This window comes from Cynara cardunculus (assembly GCF_001531365.2).
Source record: "Cynara cardunculus var. scolymus isolate 2C chromosome LG 1, CcrdV1, whole genome shotgun sequence".
Taxonomy (NCBI): domain Eukaryota; kingdom Viridiplantae; phylum Streptophyta; class Magnoliopsida; order Asterales; family Asteraceae; genus Cynara; species Cynara cardunculus.
Genome location: NC_037528.1, coordinates 14,967,929 through 14,980,916, shown reverse-complemented (window position 1 = coordinate 14,980,916; position 12,988 = coordinate 14,967,929). Strand labels below are relative to the sequence as shown.

General features: G+C 34.3%; 1 protein-coding gene across 1 annotated transcript; it reads left to right on the top strand.

Moving 5' to 3' along the window:
* Nucleotides 1–10,698: 10,698 nt before the first annotated feature.
* On the top strand, nt 10,699–12,166 carry LOC112515479 (protein SHORT-ROOT-like). The gene has a single exon (XM_025122365.1). It carries the CDS (start codon nt 10,699–10,701, stop codon nt 12,139–12,141), a length of 1,443 nt encoding a protein of 480 aa, XP_024978133.1. The 3' UTR covers nt 12,142–12,166.
* Nucleotides 12,167–12,988: the final 822 nt, after the last annotated feature.

Sequence of the window (12,988 nt, the reverse complement as noted above, 5' to 3'; positions counted from 1 at the left end):
ATATAAAATCATATTATAACATCGAATGAGATAAAAAATAAAATAAAATATTAAAATCATGATTTATCTCGCTGCATTGCGCGAGTACACTTCTAGTTATATATAATGATTAATTAAAATAATATATTATTGTAGAATTTTTTATAAACTTCGTTTTAAAAATCCAAAATTTATATATATATATATAAGAATTAGTTTAAAATTCTTTTTAATTAACATATTATTCTTTTAATTTTTCTTTATTATCTTGTTTGTATCAATATTTTTTTATTGTTAAATATTTCTTTTAATTATATTATATAATACAATAAGTGTACTCGCATAATCCAACAAAATATATCATGATTTTTATATTTTATTTTATTTTTTATCTCAATCGATGTTATGTGATTTTGAAAAAGCGATAATGTTTTTATTTTTGAATGAAATATAAATTTGAAGATGTCATAAAAGTTTGACAAAAATATATCGATATTAGTATTAAATTAACTATTTAAAATTCCTATTTTTTCTGTAATTTTTTAACTCAAATTTTTATTATTATAATATAATTTAGGTTTAATAACGAAGTAATTTATGTTTTGGTTTAATAATATAATTTTCTTATAAAGATAATAATTAATTATTTTGTTAGAACTCGATAATTATCTTAATTATATTTTAGATTTTAAAATGAGATGTTTATCATTTAATTGGTTATGTTTATCTGCAGTTAGTTACACGAATTCAAACATGAAGCTTTAATAAGTTGTACTTATGCATAATTTACTTGTAGTCTTGAATTTTAAGTAATATGTATTAATATACCGTATTTTATGCATAAAAAATGGTTTTTAAGAGTTTTTGTCAAATGTTTTATAATATAGTATAGATTATAGCTAACTAATCTTTAAGATGCCATTTTTAATCATTTTACATGCTTATCACCTAGTTTTTACTAAACATGATTCGTTGATTAGTTACCAGTTAACTTATACCAAACATAGCCTTTATGTTAAAAAAAAAAAAAAAAAAACCCTTCTTTTTATTCTATGTTGCTTGTAAATAATTAACCACTTTGATCATTTCATTAAATGAATTGATCTTCATTTATTCTTGGTTATTTATTTATATTCCGTGCTCCCTCTAACTTTAAATCTTAGCTCCATATAAAATCTTTATATAAGACCTACATGACTTATGCCAATAATAATGCAACAAACATAACTTTAATCATTTAAATATTTTAGATTTTTTCATATGTTGAAAATGATACAAAAATTAAAAACTATATACTTAAAATAAAACGAAAATTGATTTCTTATAAATTAGGTAAGATACCATTATTAAAACATCAACTTGTGAAAAACTATACATCTTGTTACATATTTCATATGAATTATTAAATCAAAAGATCTACAAAATCTCTTATTTAAGATATTAGTTGGGTTTAAATATTTATCATAGTATCAAAAGTTCCATATCCATGATGAATCCATAAAAGATTCTTTAAGAATTTTGACGATACAATATCATATTATTAACCTATGACTATGATGATCAAGGATCTTTTGACGGATCTAGATTTTTTTTTGAAGTGATTGTACCAAATAACTATCGTTATATAAAATAATAATTAATTAAAAAACGGTTTCATTATACATGCATAAAATTAACGTTAAAACATATTGTTTTTTATTTGTTTTAGTGTTAATAATATAATTAATTTTAAAAATATTCATTATTTGGCTCGTTTTGAAGGTGTTAACAAGACCTTTCGAACGGTGTAATTTGTAATAAAAAAAAATACAATTTTTAATGTATTTTAACTAATAATTAATAAATATGATAAGAGTATCAAATAGAAGTTGACAGAGGAAGAAGAGTAAATTAAAGCCACTAAACTATTTGAAGGGTTAAAAGCGTAACTGATTTCCAACCATAATTCTCAACTTTGACTCTTTGATTCACAAAATTCAAAGGAATTGGAATGATCAATTTCTTTAACCAAATTCCAATTCCTTTCTTTGGTTCACAAATTGAAATGGATGGAATCCTTTGAATTCATACAATTTAAAAAATTGATCATTCCTTGACATAAATGAAAGAATTGAATTCCATCACCGCCCATTCCTTGCCCATCACGACCATGCTACTACTATACTGTCACACCCCTAACTCCCCACTACCACACCATTATTATTGCCACCACAAGCCCCACTTGGCACCCGCCCCCACCTACTTTAGCCCAACCCCCAACCAACCACTAACTATCATGCCACCATTGTGTCACCCACCCCATCACTACTATATTACAACCATTCTACATTTGTCACTGTCACGTTCCTACTCTAACCCCCACCCACCATCACATCACTATTATCGTGGTCACAGCTGCCACTCACGCCCACCCACCCTACCCCAACCCACATCTAACCACTACTGTCGTTGTCACACCCACCCACCTCAGCTTTGCCTCGACCCTCGCACACCCTTATCCTCCGTACCTCTACCCCCACCTATCTCACCCATATTGGCCACCATGCCATTATTGCCATCATCACAACTACCACCTCCTCAGTCCTACCCCTATTGTCCCACCCATCGCTACCTCGCCCCTTGAACCCCCATCCCTACCCACCACCATGCGACTACCAACGTCGTCACATCCCCCCACCTTGCCTGCTCCCGACCCTTCCCACTCTATCCAAACCCTGTTGCCTCCTCCCGTTCCACCCTACCTGACCCCCACCCTCACTCTCAGTCTCACTAATCCCCGTTCCCTCCCCACCCACTCACCCACCCACCCCCTCTACATCCACATGAGTGGGTAATGGCTGCACGGTAGCTGTGATGATCACAATAATCACATCATGATCGGTAGGGTGTAGGTAGGGCAGTGAGGGTGGGGTGATGGAGGCAGGGTCATGGATGGGTGGGCAATGAATAGGGAGGGATGGTAGCTGTGACCACGACAACAGTGGCATGATGGTCGACATGGGTGGGCTAAGGCGGGGCAATAGTGGCATGGTTGTCGGTAGGGTGTCGTGTGGTGTTAGGGATAGGGTGGGGACGGAGGGGGTGGTGATAACTCTTATTTTTAAGAGTTATTTCATATTTATTTCCCCCCTTTTTGTTATTATTAAATACCCAATTTTCTTGTTTTTCCCCTTTTATTCCAAAAGTTTTAAAAAGATGATGAAACACAAATGAAGAAGTATTATTCCAAAAACCTGTATTTTTYTGACAGCACTGCCCACTGTGGCACCACTGTGGGATGTCTACTAGCCTTGTTGCTGCTTCTTGGGAAACGTGCAATTTGAAGATTCATCCAGATATTTTCTCCAGCTGTTTATGAGCTGTCTTCCTTCATCTAATTTATTTTTATTTGTATTTTCTTAGCTTTGTACTAATTACCCTTAAGGTAATGATTGGGTGTACCTTACTCTCTTCCTCTCCCCTGTATAAAGAGGCTTGGGGAGTCATTTTGAAGACACACCAAGGGAACCAACAATCCAACATCACCAAGTAAGACACAAAACTCCTTTTGTGTCTCACTTCTTCCTTTTCTTTCTTTTATTATTATGCTTTTTAATTTATGTCTTTAATTTGTAGTCTAGTATTTTATTTCTTTGTACTTGTAATTTAGTTTTACATTAATACAATTTATATTTCAATATTATTTTATGTCTTTAATTATTTTTATTATGTCTAGCTAAATTACTCATATGGGTGTGAGTCGTTTAACTTAGGATGATTATATAATATTTGGGTGTTTTTATCTTTTATCACTTCGTAACTTGGTCACTTAAGACGGTACTTAAAATGCGGATAAGCTGATCACTTTGAAGTGTTAATATTAGATCTTAGACTCAGAGATGAGCGGATCCAAAATACGGCTTAAGTGATGCACAAATAACTCGAGAGGGTCTTTGAATAATTACGTGGAGACACGAATTTTGTATGCATGTAGCTAGGAGTTAAGCAATAGGTATTTTTATCACAAAGAGATTTGGATGAGAATCGCATTCCTTTTACTTTTTAGCTAGATCGGCAAGTCTCGGAGTGGTAAACGTAAAAACCTTATGGAATTTTATGAGGCCCGATTATAAAAGTTCACTTTCGAGAGATTGAAACTTTTATAAGTCTAACCATTTTATTGTTAATTTTCTCTTAAGCAACACTTGCATCCATGCCCATCATTTAATAGTAGAAGTTTATTTCGTTATTTTGCTAGTCGGTCCTATTTCAGTCTTTTTATAAACAAAAGTTCAACTTTATTTTACATCTTGAAACTCGTGCAAGAAGTTCATGAAAAATATCTAAATCTCAGTAGTACCTTCTCTGTGGGAACGATCTTGGTACTTTGTACCACTTTATTACTTGCAAGCGATCATAGTGTCGGCGTGCACTTGTACCGCCACTGTGGGGACATACTGCCCACCAGGTGAACACGAACGATCCTAAAGTGTCAGGTGGGCAGCATGGTGGGGCAATAGTGGCATAGTGGTCGATAGGGCATAGACGGGGGGTCGGGGTAGGGCAGTGACGAGGGGCGAGGTAGGGTGGTAAATGTGATGACGACAATAATGACATGGTGGTTGGTAAAGGTAGGGTGGGCGGGGGCTAAGATAGGGAGGGTGGGCCGTGGGGGTGGTCCAAACAAAGATGGAGATTCTAATTTTTATGAGAGATTCCATTTTAAATCCTACGAACCAAACATGTGGTCAAATTTAATTATAATTCATTCAAAATCAAATTATTTTGATGGATTCGAATTCCACCAAATTACATTATGTGAACCAAACGCCCCTTAAGAATCTTAATTAGAATCTCACTTCCACAAATAAAATACTTTACTAAGTACTCTAGTCAAAATCTATTAGTTTTTCAACCTCTTTTCACATCAGCTCCACCAGTTTCCTAGTTTCATCAAATGTTAAACATCTAGTCTGATCGCCTAACCCTTCAACTTGTATCGCTTACATGCTAACTTACCGTAAAGTTTATTCGTGTATTTAAAATCATTGATAAATAATTTTCTTTTTGAAATATTTATGTAGATTAATGGATTTACTAATAGTGGATAAATAAATGGATCAAAGAATTAAATAGCTAAATCAATGCCATGGCCACGGGCTTCACATTTCACCACTCCTAAATCCTAATAAATAAGGCAACCAATTGAGAAGCCCAACATCAATAAGGCCATGCAGCTAGAAGTACAGATACCGAAGTGGGTCGGACCCGACATGGAAGTGGTCCCGGTCCATAACCGACGGAGACCGATATGGAATGATTGTCACCCGATGGTCTAGTTAGGTAATGAGTTTTATTGAAATTCAAGACTCGGCTCAACCCAACCTTAGTTATACATGGGACCGGCTTTTAAATTTATACAAATTATAATACAATTTTTTTATTTTTCAAGATCTTGTCAAGTGTTTCAACATTTTAAAGTTTTTAAAGATTTTTTTTCAAGTAAACGTAATATTTAAAGTGTATTTCAATGCTTAATTTCATATATAGTAATTATAAAAATTTGTATAACATTTTTGTGTAAACCAATTATAAAAAAATAGAGTAAATTACAAATTTGATCCCTGTGGTTTCATGAAAATTTGGATTAGGTCCTCCAAACGAATTAGTTACATATATCATCATTGTGGTTTCAAGTTTGTTATGAAATGGGTCCCTCGTCGTAACAACATTAACTTACGATCCCATAAATCAAGGGTAATATTGTCTTTTCATTTTTCATTAGTTTAAAGAAAAAGAAAAATAACACATTTTATATATTCATTTATATATTAATATAATGTGTATACATATATAAAATAACCGTACAACATCCTCCCTTTCCCTACCCCAACACAGAGAGAAGTCTCCATTCTTTCCCGCCACTCATCTCCCCCTTTCCGGCCACTCGCTACTGTCGTAAAAAAACGTCGATCTTCTCTCTCTCCCCATCTGCTACTTCCTGCCCACCATTATCGAACATATCTCTAGGTTGAACATCCACCACCATCTCTGGCATTGTATCGTTTCGATTTACAAGAAAAATATGATTTATACGTAAAAACATATGCGATTTAAACCTTGTTTGTCAGTTTTTGTTTTCGTTTCTGTAAATCGTTTTCGTTCTTTTCCCTTAGTTGTTCATCAATGTAGGTGAAGGTGAAATGGCATGAGAGTTAAGGTGGGTTAATTGTTCACCACCTACAGCTGACTGCTTGTACACTCATCAGATCTGTATACACACATATCCACGATTAGCGTTAATTTATTACACCTTCTTGAACACAAAAAAAAAAAAAAAAAAGGAATACTCCAAAAAAAATGTTCTCTCATGTCTTTACTATTCTCCCAATGCTCCATACAGTGTTGGAGTGAGGAAGACAAGGGTAGGGAAAGGGAGGCGGTGGTGGTGTATTTGTTTCTCGCCATAGATGTGTAGCGACCGGAGCAACAGTTGCCGACGAATCCCCTCCCCCTTCCACACAAAAACCACTGTCCCTTACACCAATCTAGAGTCTCCATCGACGCATTCACCACCACCTGCAAGGTTGCAACTACCTGCACTCCCTTCACCACACCACAACCCCTCAACCCAAAGCCACTCCTGGTTTATGTTGCGCTTCACAACCCTGAACTTGAACTCAGTGCTGCAAACCCTGGTTTACCTCCGTCATGAATTGTTAGTTTACGTTCTTCAGTGAAATTGTGATGAACGTAAGGGAAGAAATGAAAAAGGAAGGGATTAGGTCACATGGGTGAGATCAGATGCATTTGATGTTGACGGACGACGAAGTGAGTGGATAAACAAATAAGTCGCCGGTGGGTGGGACTTAGGAGGAAGAATCAAGCGTGTGTAAATATATCTATATATGATATATAATCATAAATATATAATTTGAGAATCATAAATTTTTTAAGTTTTTAAAATGAAAAAAAATATCAAAATTACCATAACACCTTTAACTTAACACAAAGTTATGGTGAGGGACCCAATCCATAACAAAAGTGCAACCACGATGATCATGGCTATAACTATTTTATTTGGAGGACCTAGCTAATCTATAATTTTCATATAACCACATGAACATTTTATGTTTTTAGGATGCTAAATTTTTGTTTTGTTTAAGGAAATATGAAGACGGTAAGAGCCTAATAAATAATGAGTTTACCAAATGCCCATTAAGAGGATAGTAAGAGATGTTATGCTATTTTCAGAAAAATCAGTCTAATATCTTATATGGTAAGACATAAGTGATGAATAAGATGATTAAAAATACAACATCTTACTCATAAGCCCATATATTTCCTCAAAAGACTCTACTAAACCTTATCTTTTATTGTCATCTCAATTTTGTCATGAAAACCAATATGTTACAATTATTTTCATCCTTGATTCATAAACCAACTTGTCATCAACTTCATTGATAATTTGTAGGTTTTCTATTACTACTTCATTTACAAATTTATAAACAATTTTATTTCCACGGTGGAAACATTGAGATAAGTCAAATCAGCAAGTGTTTACGCTAACTCACTCTTAGAGCCAACATGGTTGTCATGGCAATGAGCATGGTCAACAAAGGCACAAAGTGCTATTTAGCTTTAGTAGGTTGCTCTTTGTGCTTTAGAAACAACTATATACTTTTTCAAACATTAGGCTTAAATCAACGATCTCATGACTGTTTGCTCCCTGTTTCTCTTAATCGATCTCGCCATCTGCCGTTTTCAACAAAATCACTCCCACTTATTCAATTGATCGATCTCATATGTTGCCCTAAATCTAAGGACCGTTAAACGCACAATCGATCTGCTTCTCCTAAGTCCTAATCGATTTGCTAGACCTAAGCCCCTAATCAATCTTCACCTGACTCCTACCTCTATATCCATTTGCAAATCTGCTACCTCTTGAGTTCTGTTATCCGTGGAGTAGAGTTGTGGATTAGGTATTCTTTCTTGCTTAGATGATATAAAAAAATTAGAAATATGTTGCATTTGTTGACTATTTCTTCCCTTAGAAATATCTTGCATTCTTTAATTCTTTTTTTGTTAGATGATAAAAAGAACTTAACAAGAAGAAATATTGTGATTTGTGAATTATAAATTCTTAAAGAAGTAGAAACATCGATAATGCATGTGATGATGAAAACATTGATAATGCTGGTGATAATAAAACCATTGATAATGATTGTGATGATAAAAACATTGATAATGTTTATGATGATATTTTTGCTTCGAAAAACGAACAAAGACATGTTTTAGGTGATGTATTTACAGGGTTTTGATTTATATCCCCTCATTGTCTCAATTTTGTTATTTAAATAAAAATCAATGTGGGTATGAGTCGCTTAGTTTGAGTAGGTTTCAAATGGTTTGTTTTCTTTTTCATATGCGCATATAAAGAGGTGTTTTTGGCTTATCACGATGGACATCAGAAACCTCATGACCGATTATGTTCCCTCCCATAAAAATAGACTTAATTGAAATAGTAGCACATTAATATTACAATGCAACACAAGCCAAATCCAAAAAAGAATCGGATTTCGTATGTGGTTCTTATTTTATATTTACTCGATTTGTGTTTTCAGTAACATGTGTGGCAAATATCTATATGTACATCGTGCCACAAAATATGTACGAATGCCATATGAAGTGTCATTTAATCACAACCATCGCAATTTTATTATTTATACCATGTTAACTGGGCCATCCGGTATCACAGCAGGCCACCGGGTTACAAATTACAAACATGAATGAGGCCCAAGTCCAGTAAAATAAGTCCAATATTATTTTAGGCCCAATTGATCCTGAAAGTGAATAGACTCAAAAACCCTCCATGAAAGCAACAAGCCGACATGATCACCTAACCTTAAAAAGGTGCGTGGCCTACATATAAGAACCCTCGTGACTGCCATAAGCATTTTGAACCATGAAACAGTACGTAGATGTATTTGATTGACCAAAAACATCTATTTACTTAAGGGACGGTTTGTCAGTTACAGAATGCTTTGATGTATAATGATTAATAATATTTTATGATATAATGCAAAATTAAATATAATTGTTCGATAATTGTTTACAATGAAATTAAGGTTCTGAATGGTTATGGGATCATGATACAAAATCATTAAGAGACAAACTTTTTTTTGTCAAACAAGATTCATCTTTTAACGATTCAGAGACTACCTCTTAATGGAACTATTAAGCAGCGGTAAATTAACAAACATCCCCTTAGCTTATGATTGATTATTTTATATTTAATTGTAGATCGTTTAATTTATCATAACTATCCTCTATAAAAAAAATTGGTTTAAAGATCAAAATTTTGTAGATCCCGGTTATCTCTTTCATCCCAATCAAAATCTATGCTTTCTAGTTGTTTTCTATTTTATTTTTAATTCTTAATTAATTTTAATGTTTGTACAACCTCAAAAAAGCCGGGTCAAAAACACGGCAAATGTTCATGTTTTAGAATATATTTTAGATAACGAAGATGATTATTAGTTTGTTATTAAAATATATGACAGGAAAACGCTAATAGCCCCACTAGAAGAATATCAAAAGCATATAGACATTGTTTATGGGGGTTGGTAGTTGAGGTAGTGACATCTCGTCTTGTAAATATTATTATGATTGACGGTAGATGATTAAACAAAAACTAATAACATATAGAATTAAACTAAAAACAAAATTTATAATTAACGATCATTCCAGTTTTTTCATTTATCAATTAACTTTATACCCATCATTAAAACGAATGGTCTTAGGTTGTTTTGATTTTAATTTTTGTAAATAAAACACAAAAACAAAAATAAGATTTTCACAGAATTTATGTAAAAGTTTGGTGTTATTAGTTGTAGATATGTGTTATAAAAGCAAATGTGAATGAGATAACAAATGGTACAAATTTCAATCATTTGTATTTTGGGTATTAGAGTTAAAAGAAATGGTTTTATAAATAAAGAAATGTTATTTTTGGGAATTTGGGATGCAAGCATGGGCAATGCACAAGGTTGTATGGGAAAAAGAAAAAGTGAAATAGGAAAAAAAAGGAGGATTTGATTGAATTTTAAATAGAAAAAGGTGGAGAGGAATTAGGAGACCAACAATTAATTTGTTAAAAGATGGGTTTTTTAGGTTGCACCTTTTCACTCTTTTATCACGTTTTTAATTCTTATTCATCATAAAACATATCTATTTTTGTTTAACCCTCAACATTCTCATGAGTTTTAGAAAAAAATTCTCCGATTAACAATCAAACCATTTTTTAATTATACGTCTAAATCAAATCATGTCTATTTTGAAACACTAATTGTTTTTGGAGGCGGACCTACTAACGACAGAGCGGTCGCATGCATCTATTTACCGATTTTTATAATAGAATTTTTGTAGGGATATGAAAAATACATCCACTAAACTTTAACGAATTCTTCGGTATATTAACAAATAAAAACGTTTAGTTCATCTTAAAAATGCATTCATGTCATGATAAAATCGATAATTGTTTTAAATCAAGTAATTTTCCCCTTTGTTGAAAAAATAATTCCAATTACCCCAAAAGCACAAACACATCCCTTCAAAATTCGATTTGTTTTGCCATGCCCAAAAAACATAAACACCCTATGATCCACCATCCTATTTAAGGCCAATGAAAACGCACACACTCATACACAAAAACCTTGTTTCACAAGACATATTTCATTAATGGATACCATGTTTACCAATGTCACCCTCAAACACCAACAGTTCATCTCCGATCATCAATCTTTCAACTCCACCCTCACAAGTTCCGGCAGTTCTGGATCATCTGCTCATGATCATCATCAGACCACCACTAACCACCATCATCATCAACAATGCTTCATGGAAGAAGCTTCTTCTTCATCCTTAATGCAACAACCCCACTTCCATTTCCACCACCAATTTCCCACTTCCACCGCCACCGCCACCCATGATGTCTCTCTGGAGTTCCTCGCTTCATTCTCTACCAACGGCTGGGCTTCTCATGTGTTATTGGAGGCGGCGCGTGCGGTGGCTGACAAGAACAGCTGCCGCCTGAACCAGCTGATATGGATGCTTAATGAGATCAGCTCACCCTATGGCGATATAGATGAGAAGCTTTCGTCTTATTTTCTTCAGGCGCTCTTCAGTCGCATCACGGATTCCGGTGACCGGAATTACAGGATTTTATCGTCCATTTCGGAGAAAATGTGTACTTTCGAAACAACTAGAAAGTTGGTGCTGAAGTTTCAAGAAGTCAGCCCTTGGACGACGTTCGGACACGTAGCGTCCAACGGAGTTATCATGGAGGCGTTCGACGGGGAGACCAAATTGCACATAATAGATGTCAGCAACACCTACTGCACTCAGTGGCCGACTTTGTTGGAAGCCATAGCCACCCGTACTACAGAGGAAACACCTCACCTACGTCTCACGACGGTGATCTCCTCCACCCCCAAATCTGACGGCAGCGACGGAATAGAAATGATCATGCGAGAAATAGGGAATCGGATGGAAAAATTCGCTAGGCTAATGGGTGTACCGTTTAAATTCAATGTAATACACCATATGGGCGATTTATCCGATTTGAATTTTAGTCAATTGGATATCCAATCTGATGAAGCTCTTGCCATTAACTTGAACGGTACGTTACGTTCCGTTAGTAATCACCGTAGGGATTATTTGATCTCGATGTTTCGAAGTATGAACCCTAAAATCGTGATGATCGTTGAAGAAGAAGCTGATTTGGATGTGGGAATTCATGGGATTGAATTCTTGAGAGGGTTTCAAGAGTGTTTGAGATGGTTTAGGGTTTACTTCGAGGCTCTTGATGAAAGCTTCCCACAAACGAGTAACGAAAGGTTGATGTTAGAGAGGGAGGCGGGGCGAGCTGTGATGAACTTGGTGGCATGCCCGCCGGCGAATTCCGTGGAGAGGCGGGAAACGGCGGATCGGTGGTCGTGTAGGCTTCGTGCAAGTGGGTTTAGCGGTGTTTCATATAGCGACGAAGGGTGCGACGATGTGCGGGCACTGTTGAGGAGGTATAAGGAAGGGTGGTCAATGGGTCGGTCGGAAACGGGTGCCGGAATATTCTTGATGCGGAAGGAAACAGCGGTGGTGTGGGCTAGTGCATGGAAACCTATATGATTGTGACTTCCACTAAAAGTAATAGAATATAGAAAGGGAAAGGGAAAGGGAAAGTGGAGTTGGTGGCACGTGCATGGGATGATAAGGGTTTGATCTTGTAAATCAAATTATCAAATTGTATTAATTTTTCTATTTCTTTTTTTGTCATTATGAAAATTTTCTTGCAACATTAACCAAAAGTTCAATTTTAATCTTTACGCTTGCAAGTTTCAAACATATATCCTTCTTAAACTTAGTTTTGGTCATTTACATGTGATTTCTCAACCATTTTGGTTCAAATCCAATTAAATAAGAAATATTTTAATCATATTTATTAAAATTTTAAATTATACCAAAAAAGATAAAAATGATGGTTATCCTTTTTATTTTCTATCTTGTTTTACAATTTTAAATTAAAAATATAATATGTGTTTTAATTTTAATATAAAAATTAATAAAACAATAAAAATGACTAAAATCCCCCTCATTTAGCTGAAAAGGATAAAGACCGTTAATTAGACTGAAAAATCAAAACCGATGGAATAAAACTAAAGTTTTTAAAGTTTAAAGTTATAAACATTAGGGATCAATTAAAACTGGATTTCACTCTTATGAAAACCAAATTAAGTTTTCTTTGATATTTTTACATTTTATTGCATTCACCATTCTAAAGGGGTGTTTGGGGTTGCTTATAAAAACAACGTATTTACTTATTCTGGTGTGACACCGATAATAAACATTTTTTAGTGTTTGGATAAACAACTTATACCGGTGTGTCAAACCGGTGATAAGAAGTTTTTAAAGAAGTTAAACTCTTCTAACTTATAATAAGCTGATAAGTGATTTTGTAGAAAAACATAAATTGTTT

Bases quoted from the DNA above. Each gene is read 5' to 3' on its own strand.
- LOC112515479 (XM_025122365.1), top strand. From the start codon at position 10,699: ATGGATACCATGTTTACCAATGTCACCCTCAAACACCAACAGTTCATC.